This window comes from Rhea pennata, chromosome 1 (assembly GCF_028389875.1).
Source record: "Rhea pennata isolate bPtePen1 chromosome 1, bPtePen1.pri, whole genome shotgun sequence".
In the NCBI taxonomy this organism is placed as follows: domain Eukaryota; kingdom Metazoa; phylum Chordata; class Aves; order Rheiformes; family Rheidae; genus Rhea; species Rhea pennata.
In genome coordinates this window covers 190,858,051-190,872,269 of record NC_084663.1, presented here as the reverse complement: position 1 = coordinate 190,872,269, position 14,219 = coordinate 190,858,051, and the positions used below count along the sequence as shown (strand labels likewise).

Sequence of the window (14,219 nt, the reverse complement as noted above, 5' to 3'; positions counted from 1 at the left end):
GAAGTTTTTGTGGTTCCAAGCTTGGGAGAGATGGCCTACTGTACGTTTTTGTGTTTTCCTCTCAGTGTGTCTGGGTACATTTTACAGTTGTATTTAGTCCGAGTCAGGAGCCTAGATGTTAGCCATAATACATCCCAATCATACTGTTCAAACTGCAGATTAGATCAATTCCTGGTCCAAGTCCTCAACCTGACGAGCCGCTCTAGCGGTCAACACGCCCAGCAAATCCTACTTCATTTCTGTATTGTTTTGAGTGTAAATTTACTTAAATGGGCCAGTCAAAAGTCTAATCTATACCTTAATTCTTTCACCAGCAATAATTTATTCAAAGGGAAAACAAAAAATACACGTCTCTGCAGGCAGAGAAAGCATTTGGCCTTTCTACTTCATTGTCAATTCACTGCTTTAAGCAGTTAAAAAACACAAAGGCTTTTTAGAGCTTTTTTTGTTTGTTTGTTTGTAGGAAACAGAAAAACAGTCTCCCTCTCTCATATGAAAGACAGTGCAATATCAATTGCTAACACTGGCCAGCAACAGAGAATTAGCAGCTGTCATTTTTAAACAGTAATTTAGTCTGGGGTTGCCCACCTCTCCTCGCTAACTCGGCTCGAGCACCCTGGCTGCCTGCGCACCGTGCGCTCCCTGGCTCTGCGCGCCAGCTGCAGCCCTGCCGCTTGATACCTCCGGCGCAAGCACTGCGCGGCACAACAGCAGCAGCGTTTGTCACGCTTTCGCTACTGTTCGTGATCACTTCTCTGTTTCGCTTCAGAGTGAAACATTTCAGCAAACGTGGTAGATTGGCACTTAGAGCCTAAGTTTAGCCCTTAGCTCTGACCTAGATCACGTAAGTATAAATGCAAGCTCTGTCTGCATCTACTTTCTGGGCAGCTGTGTGCAACTCATTGCAATCAACCCCCTACAGCTCCCATGCTTCTGAGGTCTTAAAATTCTTCTTGATTCTAGGGTGGAATTTTAAAAATTTAGAATTAGCGTCTTGTTAGAATACTAATATTCTTCAAACGCTAGTTTCTGCCATTACTTCATGAAAGACTGTACATTTTCTGTCTTCGCTGCCATTTTTTCATTTCTATTTTATTTTCTGCCTGTAGTGGCAACTATGCAGCCAAGAAGTTTGCATATGTAGAAAAATGAAATAGTTAAACTTCTATTCTCCATTCAAGCTCTTCTTAAATATACCTTTATTTTAAAAAGATCTTGCTTTACAGGATGATGTAAAAATGTTTTCATCTTTGGAATATAATTTGGGAATAATGAAAATGAGGTAAGGATTTATTTTGCCTGATATTCAATAGCCACTTAAGTTTATTATTGTTATACTCACAAAATAAGTAATTAATTTATATGATATTCATATACCATATATGCCAGTGCAGTTTTTAATTGTTTTAGAACAAGTAAGAATGCCTATTTTAAAGTAGATGAAAAAGACAAAGACTATATTAAAATCTCTCAAAGTTATATATTTTCAGATTAAATTAAGACCTGTATTTTTTTGGGGGACAGGTGCAGTAGACTCAGGATCTTCTTCTTCCTCTTCGTCATCCAGCTTTGTGAATGGTGCTACCAGCAAAAATCTCCCAGCTGTCCAAACTGTTGCTCCAATGCCAGAAGATTCAGCTGAAAACATGAGGTACCTAACTTGTATCTTTTCATATTAATTATAATTTCTCTTCCAACAACCTCATACATCCAGAATAGCATAAAAAGAAAAAAATAGTTTTAGCTTATTTAATATGTATTGTTTTAGTTATTTTTATAATTCAATATATATTTATTTGTATGTTCAGTACTTAGAGTACACAGACTAAAATAACACTTCACTGAGCAGTCTAACTTACTAGAATTACACTAGTCACTAAAACTTCATTAAAAGTAATTCTCTAGTTCATGACCTTTTTGCATCTTTTAATAATGGTGGTAAGAGTTTTCCTATCAGGATGGAATGCAAACTCAACAACCTACTCTTGGCAATAGAGCATTGGCAAGTAGGAAGAAAGGCCTACACAAATTCTTCTGAGCAAATAAAAGCCCTCCTGTAAATTGGAGGGGATGAAACCAGATTATGTTTCATGAAGTTAACTAGATGATGCACTACATCTGAGTTGGTATAGCAAGAGACACAGGCCATGGAATAGTTAATACCTCTCTTATATAGATTTATATCCAGGATAATACCCTCTAAAATTACAGTCACATTATTTGTTTAATAGTATATGATGTTGTAAAGATACTCATTTGTCCCGGGGCACACATAAAAGACAAATTTTGGACCTTTTCAAAATGCACCCTTATCTGCCCTAAAAATGTTGCACCAGGTGTGCTAAGAGGTTGCCAATCTCCACTGGTTGGCCAGACACATTGAGATATAGTCTTAGGAAAATGGAAATTGAGACAGCAACCAATCTAATTGCATACAGGCTTACAAGCTGTGCCAACTTTTCTTTCTATAGGAGAGTTTCATTCACTAATAAACTAAAATAGAAATAAACTTAAATCAAGGACCCTAGGTAATCTGTAAAGATGTTATTGGTGCTTCAGGGGTTTAACACACAGTACAGTAACTCTGTTTGCTCATCGTCTCTGAAGTCTCAGAGGAGTAATGCATTGAAATCCCAGCAGTGGGTGTGGGACCAGTGTAAAAGTATGAGGGCTCTTGGCTACACTCCAAAAAGTTATGAATGAGCAAGGAAAGAATGATGATTATGATTTTATTTATTGCTAGACAATCAGCTACCAGACAGTTGTTACCAGACAGTTAATAAAATTGTGGCCTAATTAAACCACTTGCTTTGCCTCTCATCTTCCTCCTTAGGAATGTGCTTCTCTGAGACAGAAGAAATTTAAAGTCAAATACTGAACAGTGACAAAATTAAATTGGATTGAATCTATTTTTAAATCATTTTAAAAAATGCAATGTTCATTTTTATAAGCATTTTGAAATGGTTTTGCCTCAGAAGTCAAAAACCTTCATTTGCAAAATTTGTGTTTCAAAATCAAGAATTCAAATTCTGAAGTCGGAATTTGAATTCTGAAGTCACTGCACTGTGAGTAGTAGCTGAAAAAAATATTGTGGAATATTATATTTAAAATGTAGATAATCAACTTAATCAATTTAATTTCTTTTGTGTGGGTATCCTTACCCTCCCTTTTATCTTTTTTTCTTTTTTTTTTACACTGTCTGCTATTACAATTTTGTATGATATCTAAGGTTATGGGTGTTATTACTTATTTTATTTGATACTACATAATGTTACAGAAATTTATATATATATATATTTATATATATAATAAAATATATTTTATATATATTCAATTTTATATATATAATAGTATGGAAATTAAACACTTCAATTTTGACAAAGCAAAGCATTTAGTTTTCTCTAGATACATTTAATTGCCATTCTACAAAGAATATTGCTTTTTTATTCTAATGTTTTACTTTTTATTGTAAAAAGCATATTTTAATATTAAAATAGAAATGTTGTTGGCTGATCAGCTAAGATTCTTATAATACAATTTTAAATTAAGTTCATAAAATTGAGAGAACTATTTCTTTTCTGCCAGTTCAGAATAATGCACCCATTGCTCTACCAGTTTGTAATGATAATTCTGAGTGTTTTTACTGCTTCCCTGGATTTCTGTCCTTCTTACGCATCCCATGATATATTACCATGCTTCATTTCAAATCTTTTAAAAGTCTTTAGATATTAAAAAAAAAAAAAAAAAAAAAAAAAAAAAAAGTAGGCATAGAGAAGTTATATCGATTTAGTTCCAAACAGCTGAGTGGCTGGATTGCTGAACAAAGAACAAATTGATTCTCCTGTCATTTTACATTCATAGTCATGTTACTTTTGGCAAGAGGAAGGTAAACCTATAGAAAGTGCTTTAGTGTGTTACTCGGCCCTTTGAGGATAAAATCCTGCTAAGGATGTAAGTCAAAAGGTTCAAATAACAGCTTCACTGTATATTTTTAAAATATTATTATTGTGTTGCTTTTTACAGCAGGGAACTTGAAAATTTTCAGAATTTTGTGGCTATTAGGACATAAACTGATGGTTGTGCTCTGCAGCAAATTTTTTTGTTGGAGAAATTAGAGTTTTATCTGGAATTTAATCACTTCAATTGAGAAAAAATACTAGTCTTTAGAACATGGGTTTTTATTTAGATCTAACATCACCGCACCAAGAACTACTTCAAAAGAGCTGCTTGGTTTCTTGAAGTTTTATGCTGTATATAGCCGGCATTTAATAAAACATGTTCTTGCCATTCTTGGTAGACTCCGAATGTTTTCACAGATTGAATAAACAGTGAATGGAAGTAAATCTCATATGTGATTTCTTTGTGATCAACTGAAGTAATAAGTAATAAGAACTATCCACAGAATTATTTGTTTTTTTCCTCACAGTTTAAGAAGTAATCTTTTTTATCTGACTCTCTTACTGTGCTCTTTTAATCTTCTCTGTCTCAGTTTCTCACCTTTATGTAATTTATTTTCTGACATACATTGCTTTTAATCTGCAAAAAAGAATCATAAACTTAGAAGCTATTAAGAGTTTATTTGCCTTGAATGTCCCCAAATTGAAAGGAAAAACCACCATATTAACTGTTTATAAAAAATCCTTTAAAACTTAGTTAAGTAATGAAAACTGGTCGCATTAACCCCCATATGATGTTTAGAGAAGTTTCTAGCAGCAAAAGGTTGGGGTAGATTCATGTAGCAAATGTAGGCCTCTGTCTGAGGTAGTCACTTGTTTTTCAGGTATATTCAATAGAGGTTTTAGCATAGTGAAATTTGTTTGAAGTAATCATCTAAAACAGGTCACTAACCAAAAGGTTAGTGAGGTGAATTCCTCAGTAGAATATTAGAAAATCAGTGTCTGAATATGAAATGAGAGAACAGCACATTGAAAGCAAATAAGCTGTATGACCTCAAAAAATCATTTTAAGTTATTGGAGGAAAATTTTCAATATGTTCATATTATCCGATTTGTTTTAAAATAGACACATCTTCATGTGTATCAAGAAGTTCACATTTATTTAAAGTTTGTACACAGTAGATACCACCAAAAATATAAGTGGTGGTATCAATGTGCATTCTTTTAACTTCTTCCTATAATTGTGCTTTTAAATGCTGATAATATTTTGGTGCTCTGATTCAAGCACAAAGAAAACAATCTCCTCCACAGGCAGTCTGAGAAACAACGCCAAAAATGCTTGGTACCCTAGAATATAAATGTATGTCATTTCATTTATACTTTTGACTAATAGTTCATTTCTTTGTGCTAACATAGAAAGTTTTAAATCTTAGTATAAGACTTTTATAGAGAAGAAGAGTTATACTCTGTCAGATTTTAGAAGGGAAGAGGGCAATTGTACATAAAAGCAAGCTAAAGTGATACAATCCTTCAAAGAGAACAGCATAGCACAGGCTGAGGTTTTCATACCATTGCTAGACTTGGGTCCTCAGGTAGAGTGGTGTTGTTTCTAGTATTTAAGAATCACACAGAACTCACCACACTGCTTCTTGTTGTACAAATACAAATTAAGGAGCATTCCATACTTCAAAGAGCATATAGTCTCGGTAGGTGAAGTAGAAATAGAAACACAACGTGACTTACAGGGATCATAATGCCTCAAAGAACTGAACATTGATTTTCTTAGTTCCTGAGTGAGTGCACTTCATTGTCTAGCATCTCAGTGTCAGATGTTGTTATCTGAAAGCTTGAACAAAAAACTGAAAATTTTGATTATTTTAAATGAAGAAAAACTTTTCATGCTTGCAAATGCATATGAAAGGATGAGTATAGGCTGAGATAGGTGCAATAGATGCATACCTGAATATCTGAGATTCTTCTTAACATGTTTAAGAATGAGAAAAAATATTTATCTGTTTTGGAATATTCTGTAAATGTCTTAAAACTTGTGAGGCTAGCAGGCTGATGAATCTGACATAACATTTGCATAAGGTGTTATAAACATTGTAAAGTTAATCAAATTATGATCATTCTGTTTTCTGAAGAAACTTACAGGATCTGTTAAAAGCAGATATGATTTACCATCATTTACTTTTATTGATATTTTTTCTTCCACTTGTGTTCTGTTTTTTCACAGTATCACTGCAAAGCTTGAAAGAGCCTTAGAAAAGGTGGCCCCTCTCCTACGAGAAATTTTTGTTGATTTTGCCCCTTTCCTATCCCGTACGTTGTTGGGCAGTCATGGACAAGAGCTGTTGATTGAAGGTACTGTTTCTGTTATAAGATCATAATATTTTGGTTATTAGTCATTTATGAACAGGAAGTGAATCCTATCATTTTAACAAGACTGTATATAATTATTTTTGGTATATAAATGAATCTATTGGTAATATGTTGTGATTTCACTTCCTTATATTTAACTGTATTTAAAATAATTAAAAGTGATGACTCTTATTCCCTTTTCTAAGTGATAGGTTGCATAAAGATGCATTCTGTCATCCTGGAATTCAAAAATCTCTCTATAATTTGCCTTTTGCTCCTCAAAGTAATTATATTATTATACATCTTCCAGCCTGACTATGAGAAAATTGAGGAAAATATAATTAAAAATGTAATCAATTTGGCTGGAGGAAAGAAAATTGAAGAGAGTGCTCCAGAATGGTTGATACATGCGTATGTATTTGATAGAGACACTACTTGCTCATATGGATCAGTTGAATTCACGCAGGCAGATAAGGAATTATCCATAGAGGGGAATAAAAAAAATGATGTTTCTTTCAAGAAAAATACCCTAGAACACTTTTAAGGATTTTATCATTTTTTACGTATAGTCTTTACTACTTTGTGATTATAAAATTTTGGGAAAGTAATGAATCCTCCTAACTAAGGCAGTAAATAACGGAGAGAGAAAATAATGGTATGCAGAAATCAGTGCAAAAGAACTAAACTAATGCATCAAGTAAAGAATCCATGCTAATACAACTAAAATTGTTATGAGGGAGTTGGAACAAGCGTGCACTACTCCCATGTCATACACCCAGAGGAATATATTCCTTCCTGAATTATTTTTATACACTATATGCTAAAAGCTACTGTTTTCTGAGGGAAAAAAAGTCATTCAGGCAAAGCTGATAATGTGTGAAAATATACACAGAAAAAAACAGTTTTGTGTTTGAATTATTTGGGGAAACCTCCTTCTATTATACATACTTTTTGTCCAAATATCAGTCTTTCTGTGGCCTAGTTATTTTCTGCAACATGGCCCCGTTTTATTCTTAATGATAGAAATACTTGCACCTTGTGACTGAAATCTTTTAACTAGCTTTTTCCTTTTTTGTCTATTTATTGTTTTATACAAGAAATGATATTATAGTTCAGTAATTTCAGAGGCTTCAGTTATTTGATACTGTTTATTTTATAACGACAAAAAAGATGCTATTCTCACTTAATGATACCTGCAGTTAATAAGTTGAGCTACTCACTGCCTAATGAGATAGTTGTAAGGTTTTTTGGTGGATTCCATTCTTCGGTGTTTTATTTCAGCAAAGTTAATTGCAAAATTTTTAACAATATTATCCTTTATTGTTTGACAACAGTTTAATTGCACAGTAATTTTTATACAGTACAAATAAAATTGACTTGGTTTCACCTGAGCTCTTTCATAGATATAAAAAAAATCTTCATTAGTGGTATTATAACTCTTTTGGTCATAATTATAGTGTGAACAAGACTCCAGCAGTTCCTAGCATGTGACAAAACCAGAGGCAACAGGAATCTAATCACAATATGGCAGTATGAGTTTTTGCCATTTCCTATCTAGGTAGAGAAATCATACTGTAGCCTGTAGCATTCGTCTGCTGCCCACCTGGACTGCTGTTCCAAGTTTTGTCCCTTTTAGGATTCAGCCATTCAATTCCCTCTCGGGAGTAATTTCTAATGAATCAAGCACTAAGTTTGAAAATAAGCACCATCTTTCCAAACACTTTTCCTTGGTGTTATGTCTAACCATCCCTTCAAAAGCTCTCTTATTCTTCATTTTGAAGAGCCAGTGTTTTCTACCCAAGAGGTTGAAATAGTGATCTGGAAAAGAAAAGCCAAGCACAACTTAGGTTTGAACAAAATGTGCCTCATGACTTACATTTCCGCTTCTTCCTTCTAAAATATTTAGGTTCTTTTTCATCTTAACAGAGAACTCTCAGAGCTGCTGCTATAGTCATTGTCTACTTTCTTTCATCCTTTCTTTCTTCATGGCCTGTTTGAGACCCTTTATCTTCACTAACCTGCCTAGTTAAGTTCCCTTTAAAAGCGAATTCTGCATTTTCTGTTGGTCCATTACATAATTTACTTTGAGAAATTTCCTGACATCGTTTATTGAAAGCTAATGATGGTCTTATCCCTTGAAAATGCTTTATATATAATGACTCTGCGAAACAGAGATTATTAGTAGAGTGCTTCAAGATACATTAGGACACAGAATTCCTGTGGGACTTTGATGATATAAACTTACTTTATTCTTGGCAAGCAGTAGTTAGCTTGAAAGTTTTGTAAGAAATAGTTTGTTGCATTGTTTTATTTGCAAAGATTTTAGTTATAACAATTAAAAAGTAGCAAATAAACTTTATTTAATCAACTCTGGAGTTGCTGTCCGTTTTTCAAATTAGTTAACATAAATATATCTGTTGTATTCTATAAAGTATATAGTCTTTTGTTTATTCAAACTTGAAACATAAAAATACTTTCATTCCTCTTGCGGTCTTTGAGAATGTGATATAAAGCATTTCTGTGTTGGATTTTGCTAAAATCTGAATACCTTGAGGCATCAAAGATTTTGACTTCCTCTGCTTGATAGCTTTCTTTGGTGATGTTTCCTTTTGTGTGTGTGTGTGTGTGTGTGTGTGTGTGTATGTAAAAATTACTGTATCATTACAGACTTCTTAAGAATATGTACAATTCTGTAACTTAGGTTTTTGCATATTGGAGAAAGATCCCAGTACAAAAGGAGGAGGAAAAAAATAGTTCTAGTATTTCTAAAACAAGTCACTTATGCCAACTTTCCAAAAGATTTGATGCTGTGAGATAGGTGGTGTTGACATATATTTGGAAGGAAGTACACAAATTAGTTATGGTTTCACCTCCTTGGAATAGTTGAGCTGTCTGAAACTTTTAATGAAAAAACTTGCAATCATACCATGCCACTGCATTTTCCTTTGGCTTGTACCTAATATTTGGCGGGTGTACTGTTTAAGAAAATAATATTTAATATATAAGTAGTGTCGTCTTAACTTTTAGTGGAATTGAAATGAACTCGCTACAGTGTCTGAGCAGCTCAGGATGAAAGACTAGGAGCTCTCTCACCATTGTTACTTTTTCATGTTTGTTCTTTTAAACTCCCAGACATGACTGGCAGCAGAGGAACCCTATCAGATAGTAATCTGATATTGCAGAAGATTTTTATTGATAAAAATTTTTCAGCTACTTACTTTCTGAAATAATACTCATTTTTGTTCCTTTTCCCCAAACCAGTTCTTTCTTCAAAAACATCTTACACTTCTGACTGTCTATATTTCAGATGATTGAGCAACTGCCTAGAATATTGTGTTAGTGAAAAATTTCCTCAGTGACAGGTTAAAATTTGATTGACTTGCAACTGAATGCAAATAGCTTCAAACAGAGTATACTAAAACCAGTTCAATACTTCCATGGTTCATCAACTTAGCTTTTTCAATACCTCAGAGAACAGACATTACAAAGGTTAAAATTACCCATATAGAACCTAATTGGAAACAAACATGCAGTATGTATAGGTCACATATTTAAGCTTAGGAATGCTCGTTGTGGATCCATTTAACACTTGAGCAGATATGTTTTCACTAACTCCATTTCCATATCGTCTGCAAATACCTTTCATATAAAGTGTATTACAACATTCTGACTTTTAGGTGAAAATGTTATGGGCAAGTGTAAACTGATCCATATCCAAAAGAAAAGTTATATCCTCTTTTTGTCAAGCACAGATGAGTAAAAAAAAAAATTTCACTCAGCTAGTCTTGATGTGTCTTAAACTGTAACAATAGGTCTAAGTTCAAAACTTAGTTGCATACAATTCTTTTGTTTTTATTTAGTGAGATATACTAAATTGACCTTTACCAATTCTTTTCCTTTTCCTACATCATTATCTGGCTGGAATGTCAGCCAGGTAGCCCTTATCCAAGTGAGCTCTTCCAAATTCTTTGCTATACATTTGGTGTGTTTCTGATACATATACAATTCAAATCAGATTAAACAAAATGTTTTCATACTGATAGGAGCAGAAATGGTTTCTCCTCATTAACTTAAGACGTGGTCCTATGAAAATAATCAACAAAAGTTATGATGGGCTAGGTTCATAATGGTATGTGACCGGAGACTTCTTGAAACAATTAAAAAATTGCCTAAAACATTCTTTTGAGAGTCACAGATAGAACTTGAGTGCTAAATGACTGTGTTTTTAAAGCTCCCAAAGACTTCAAGTGTGTCATCATTTTGTGAGCAGTGGATATTAATAACTGCAAATTGATCAGCATGACCACTTCATTGTACCTTCTCTTCTGCAAAAGAAAACCTACCAGTATGGACAATTTTTGTCAGATCTCAGTCTAAAATCTTGAACAGCTTTGTAGTAAGAAAATCAGAGGATAACTATTTTCCTAAGGTACAGTGGTAACCTGGAAATCCTGTATATATCCTGGGAAAAAGAGTACTTTTCATTGTTCAACATTGCCTTTGGCTTTCTCTTAGGAACTTTTTAGAGTTTATGTATTGTTCTTGTGCTCAGTTGCTGTAAAGAGGGAAAAAAACTGCATATACATTCTTTCAGAACTTACTTGCCTGTTCATACAGTTTTGTCACTTTCTTTCACTCTACCATATCCAAAATATTTTTGTTCATATGTTCAAGAATGTTTTCAGCTGCTCAGGCTTTTGCTAGTTACTTAAAAGTCTGCAGCACAGCTTGTGATCAATGTTCTGATCAAAAAAAAAAAAAAAAAAAAAAAAAAGAACTAATGAAAAGTCAGTACTGACAAAAGAGAAGAAAATAAGGAAATACAGTATTATGCTTTTAAGGCTTATGTTAAAAGGAATTAACAAAATATAAGCAAAAACTGAAACTATTTATTGTGCAGAAGCCCCTATGAGTGACCTTTTGATCCTAGTTTAACAGTCTTGACTGCAGTGCGGAATTGTGTCTGGCACAGTTCACTGATTAAACAAAGGTTGCTTGTGTGTGAAACGAGAAGCAAAAGCATTCTGCTGAAGAGATATGTGAATCATTTTGTGGAATAACTACAAACCAAGGAAGAGCAGAATTTCAATACAGCCAAATGCTGAGTTCAATGTCTAGGAACAAAGAATATAGACTATACCTAGAAAAAAGGAGATGAGGGAAGCAGTAGCCCAAAAGAATGTAGGAATTGTTACAATAATTAGCATACTCTGAGCTCCCTTAGCTCAGTGCTGAGGCAACAAAGATTGGTCCAACTCTTGGATGCTTACAAAGAGAAGAAAAAGAGGTGATTTCATTTCTGTGCATAACTTCGGTAAAACTGCTATTACCTGGTTGTATAGTCAGCACTTCAAAAAGATATGGCCATACAGTAGAGGGAAGAAAAGAGCAAAGCAGAAGAATGAGGGATGGGAGATAAGCTCTGTGAAGTAAGATTTAAGGAGTTTGTTTTATTCAGTGTACCGAGGAAAACAGAGAAGCCAATTGCAGTGTGAAAAAAGAAGTTAGGTACTACAGGATGTTCTAGCCTTGCTATCAGCAGAAGGCTGGAAATGAGTATATATAGTACTGGCAAAGTTTACTAGATTTTATCATCAAGTGTTGAGTGTTAAGTTTTGAGATCATCATTAATTGTAGTCTTTACAACTGGATTAAGTATCTTTTTTAAATGGAGTCTTGAGTTCAAGTTCTCAAAAGGAAAAACAGGATGTATTCGCTGAATGTGTGGCTTTGAAACCTGTGAATCCCCGTTGCCTTTGTACTTGAGCCATGCAAGGAATGGTAGTCTCCATTGGCCTTAATTTGTTCTAACATTGTAATCTCTGAATTTATTCATACATTTATATGCAGATGTTCTTCAGAGTCAGCTAGCCACCTACAGGGTTTAGTAAGAAAAGGTGTTTTTCCTTTTTTGGCCATTGGCCAGATGCAGCCAAAATGTGTATCATCTTACTTTGAAGCATCAAAGACGATCACTGTTTAAGCCACTGTGTGGAATACATATTTCTTCTCAGGTAGAAGAGGCAAGTTTTCTCTCATGTACGTGGTCACCCTGCCATATACATATACACATGAGCAAACTGATTTTTATTTTTTGAGCTAAGAAGTTTTTTAGTCGTCATCTTGAAGGTCATTTTGGTATGGCTTGTGAGATGTTTTCTCCTTTCTCTGCATAGTGAAGCCTCTCTATTAAGGCAAGCCTCATATAAGCCTAATGTCAGCTATAGACAGTCCTCAAATTTCAAAGAGAAAATATGTAAATATGCAGCCATACAAATACTTTAATGTGGTTTCTTGCAGATATGAGACTTATATCATAACACTGAGGAGGCTCAGTCACTTGTTTTTTTGATAACTTTTGAATATGTGGCCAGTTTTGATCAGTTTAACAGAGGAGGCTCAAAAGATGATATTTTTCTACAAATTTCATGAAAATAGGTATCTGCATAAAGAAAAAAGACCCTGTAATACCTTGGCCGAGGAAATAGTTACATATGTATTTCATCAGTTTAAATATGTGATCTGCACCCTCATTTAGGGTATGCAAGCTCAGTTCTATCTGTGATCATGTAGTGAATATATGGAAAAAATGATTTGATTGAAAAGTGACTCAGGAGTTGCAACTGTGTAATAAACATTAGTACAGCATAATGGATAGTGCAGGAGAAGGGATAATAAAATAACTGATTTATCATTCAATAGGTAACTGAGACCTAAGAGAGAGTGTGGCGTGAGTTCAACTCTATTAGGCATTAGAGAATTCCTACTGGAGATCAAGGTGAATGTTAAAAATATTTGTGGTGGGAAGGCTGTCATGAATGCTCAGACTAGTACCATTTGTACTGTGTGCCTCACTGAATGTGGTTACTCTAGCCAGTCAAGATCAGTAAGTTTATGGGTTGTACTGGAATATGAACTCTGAACTGTTTTTCAAGGCTAAGCTTAGAGTTCATAATACATTTCTTCTCTGTCATTGCCACCTCCTAGTCCTTTCTTCCCTTGTGCTCCAGTTGTCAGCATATATTATTTTATCTAGTAAGAGATCATGCTGCCAGCTTAGGATAGTTCAGTTAAAGCTGATCAATCTTTGGCTGATCCAAACCTTTGAGTTTTGTTTTCGTAAGTTATGGTGCTCAAAGATTAGTTGGGTGAAGGAGGTAGAATTTCTGTTCATAGATTTCTTTTTATCTTTCAACAAAAACATTTGCAAAAAGATCCTAGTGAAATCACACTGCTATCTGAAAACTTTTAACACATCCTATTTAGATAACTAAGTTGGAACAAGAATGAGTTAGAGATGATGCTTTGTTCAGAAAGTTGAAAAAGCATTCATTGTCACTAACGCTACATTGAACAACTTAATATTATTACAGACTTTGAGTATTTGCACACTTGCTCTGTGAGGATGCTCTGCTTATCATTTCTATTTTTTAGTTTATGAATTTCTGCAAGTGATGGAATTTGTAGGGTTTTTTTTCTTCACTGTGGAGAAAACAATAAAAAAATTTAAACAGGACAAGAAAACTCTTGAAATCTTCCAATGGATATAAAATATTGCTGCTGATTGAAATCCTGCCTGCACCAGGTGTAACCCTTCATAAATAGAAAAAAAAAATGTTTTATTTCAAACTGCTGCTTATAGGCTGTTGGAATTTGATATGTCAATTGTGAGAAATTCTCTATCTGTGACTAGGTCTTAATGTCTTACTGTAAGGTTTCCCAGTATGCTTGTGTTTCTCCAAACACTTTGGGACTGAAAGTGCTTCTTACTGAAGAGGATTGATGAGTCAGGTATATATGGAGACAGAAAACAACAGCAATTTTCTAGAAGTCTGGATAGTAGGAGTAATGGAATGATGAAAGCTTAAATGGATATCCAGATCTGCCTATTGTAGTTACAGGTACTCCAGCAGAGTCAAAATTCAAAGCTTTACAACTTCCAAACTGTTTCTCAGAATATGC

General features: G+C 34.1%; 1 protein-coding gene across 2 annotated transcripts in view; it reads left to right on the top strand.

Moving 5' to 3' along the window:
* Window positions 1–14,219, top strand: part of NBEA (neurobeachin) — a 519,777-nt gene that overhangs the window by 230,527 nt on the left and 275,031 nt on the right. For both annotated transcript variants that reach the window (XM_062567111.1, XM_062567112.1), the window contains 2 exons: window positions 1,525–1,651; window positions 6,133–6,260. In XM_062567111.1, the coding sequence (XP_062423095.1) occupies window positions 1,525–1,651; window positions 6,133–6,260 (255 nt within the window). The remainder of the gene's footprint in view (window positions 1–1,524; window positions 1,652–6,132; window positions 6,261–14,219) is intronic.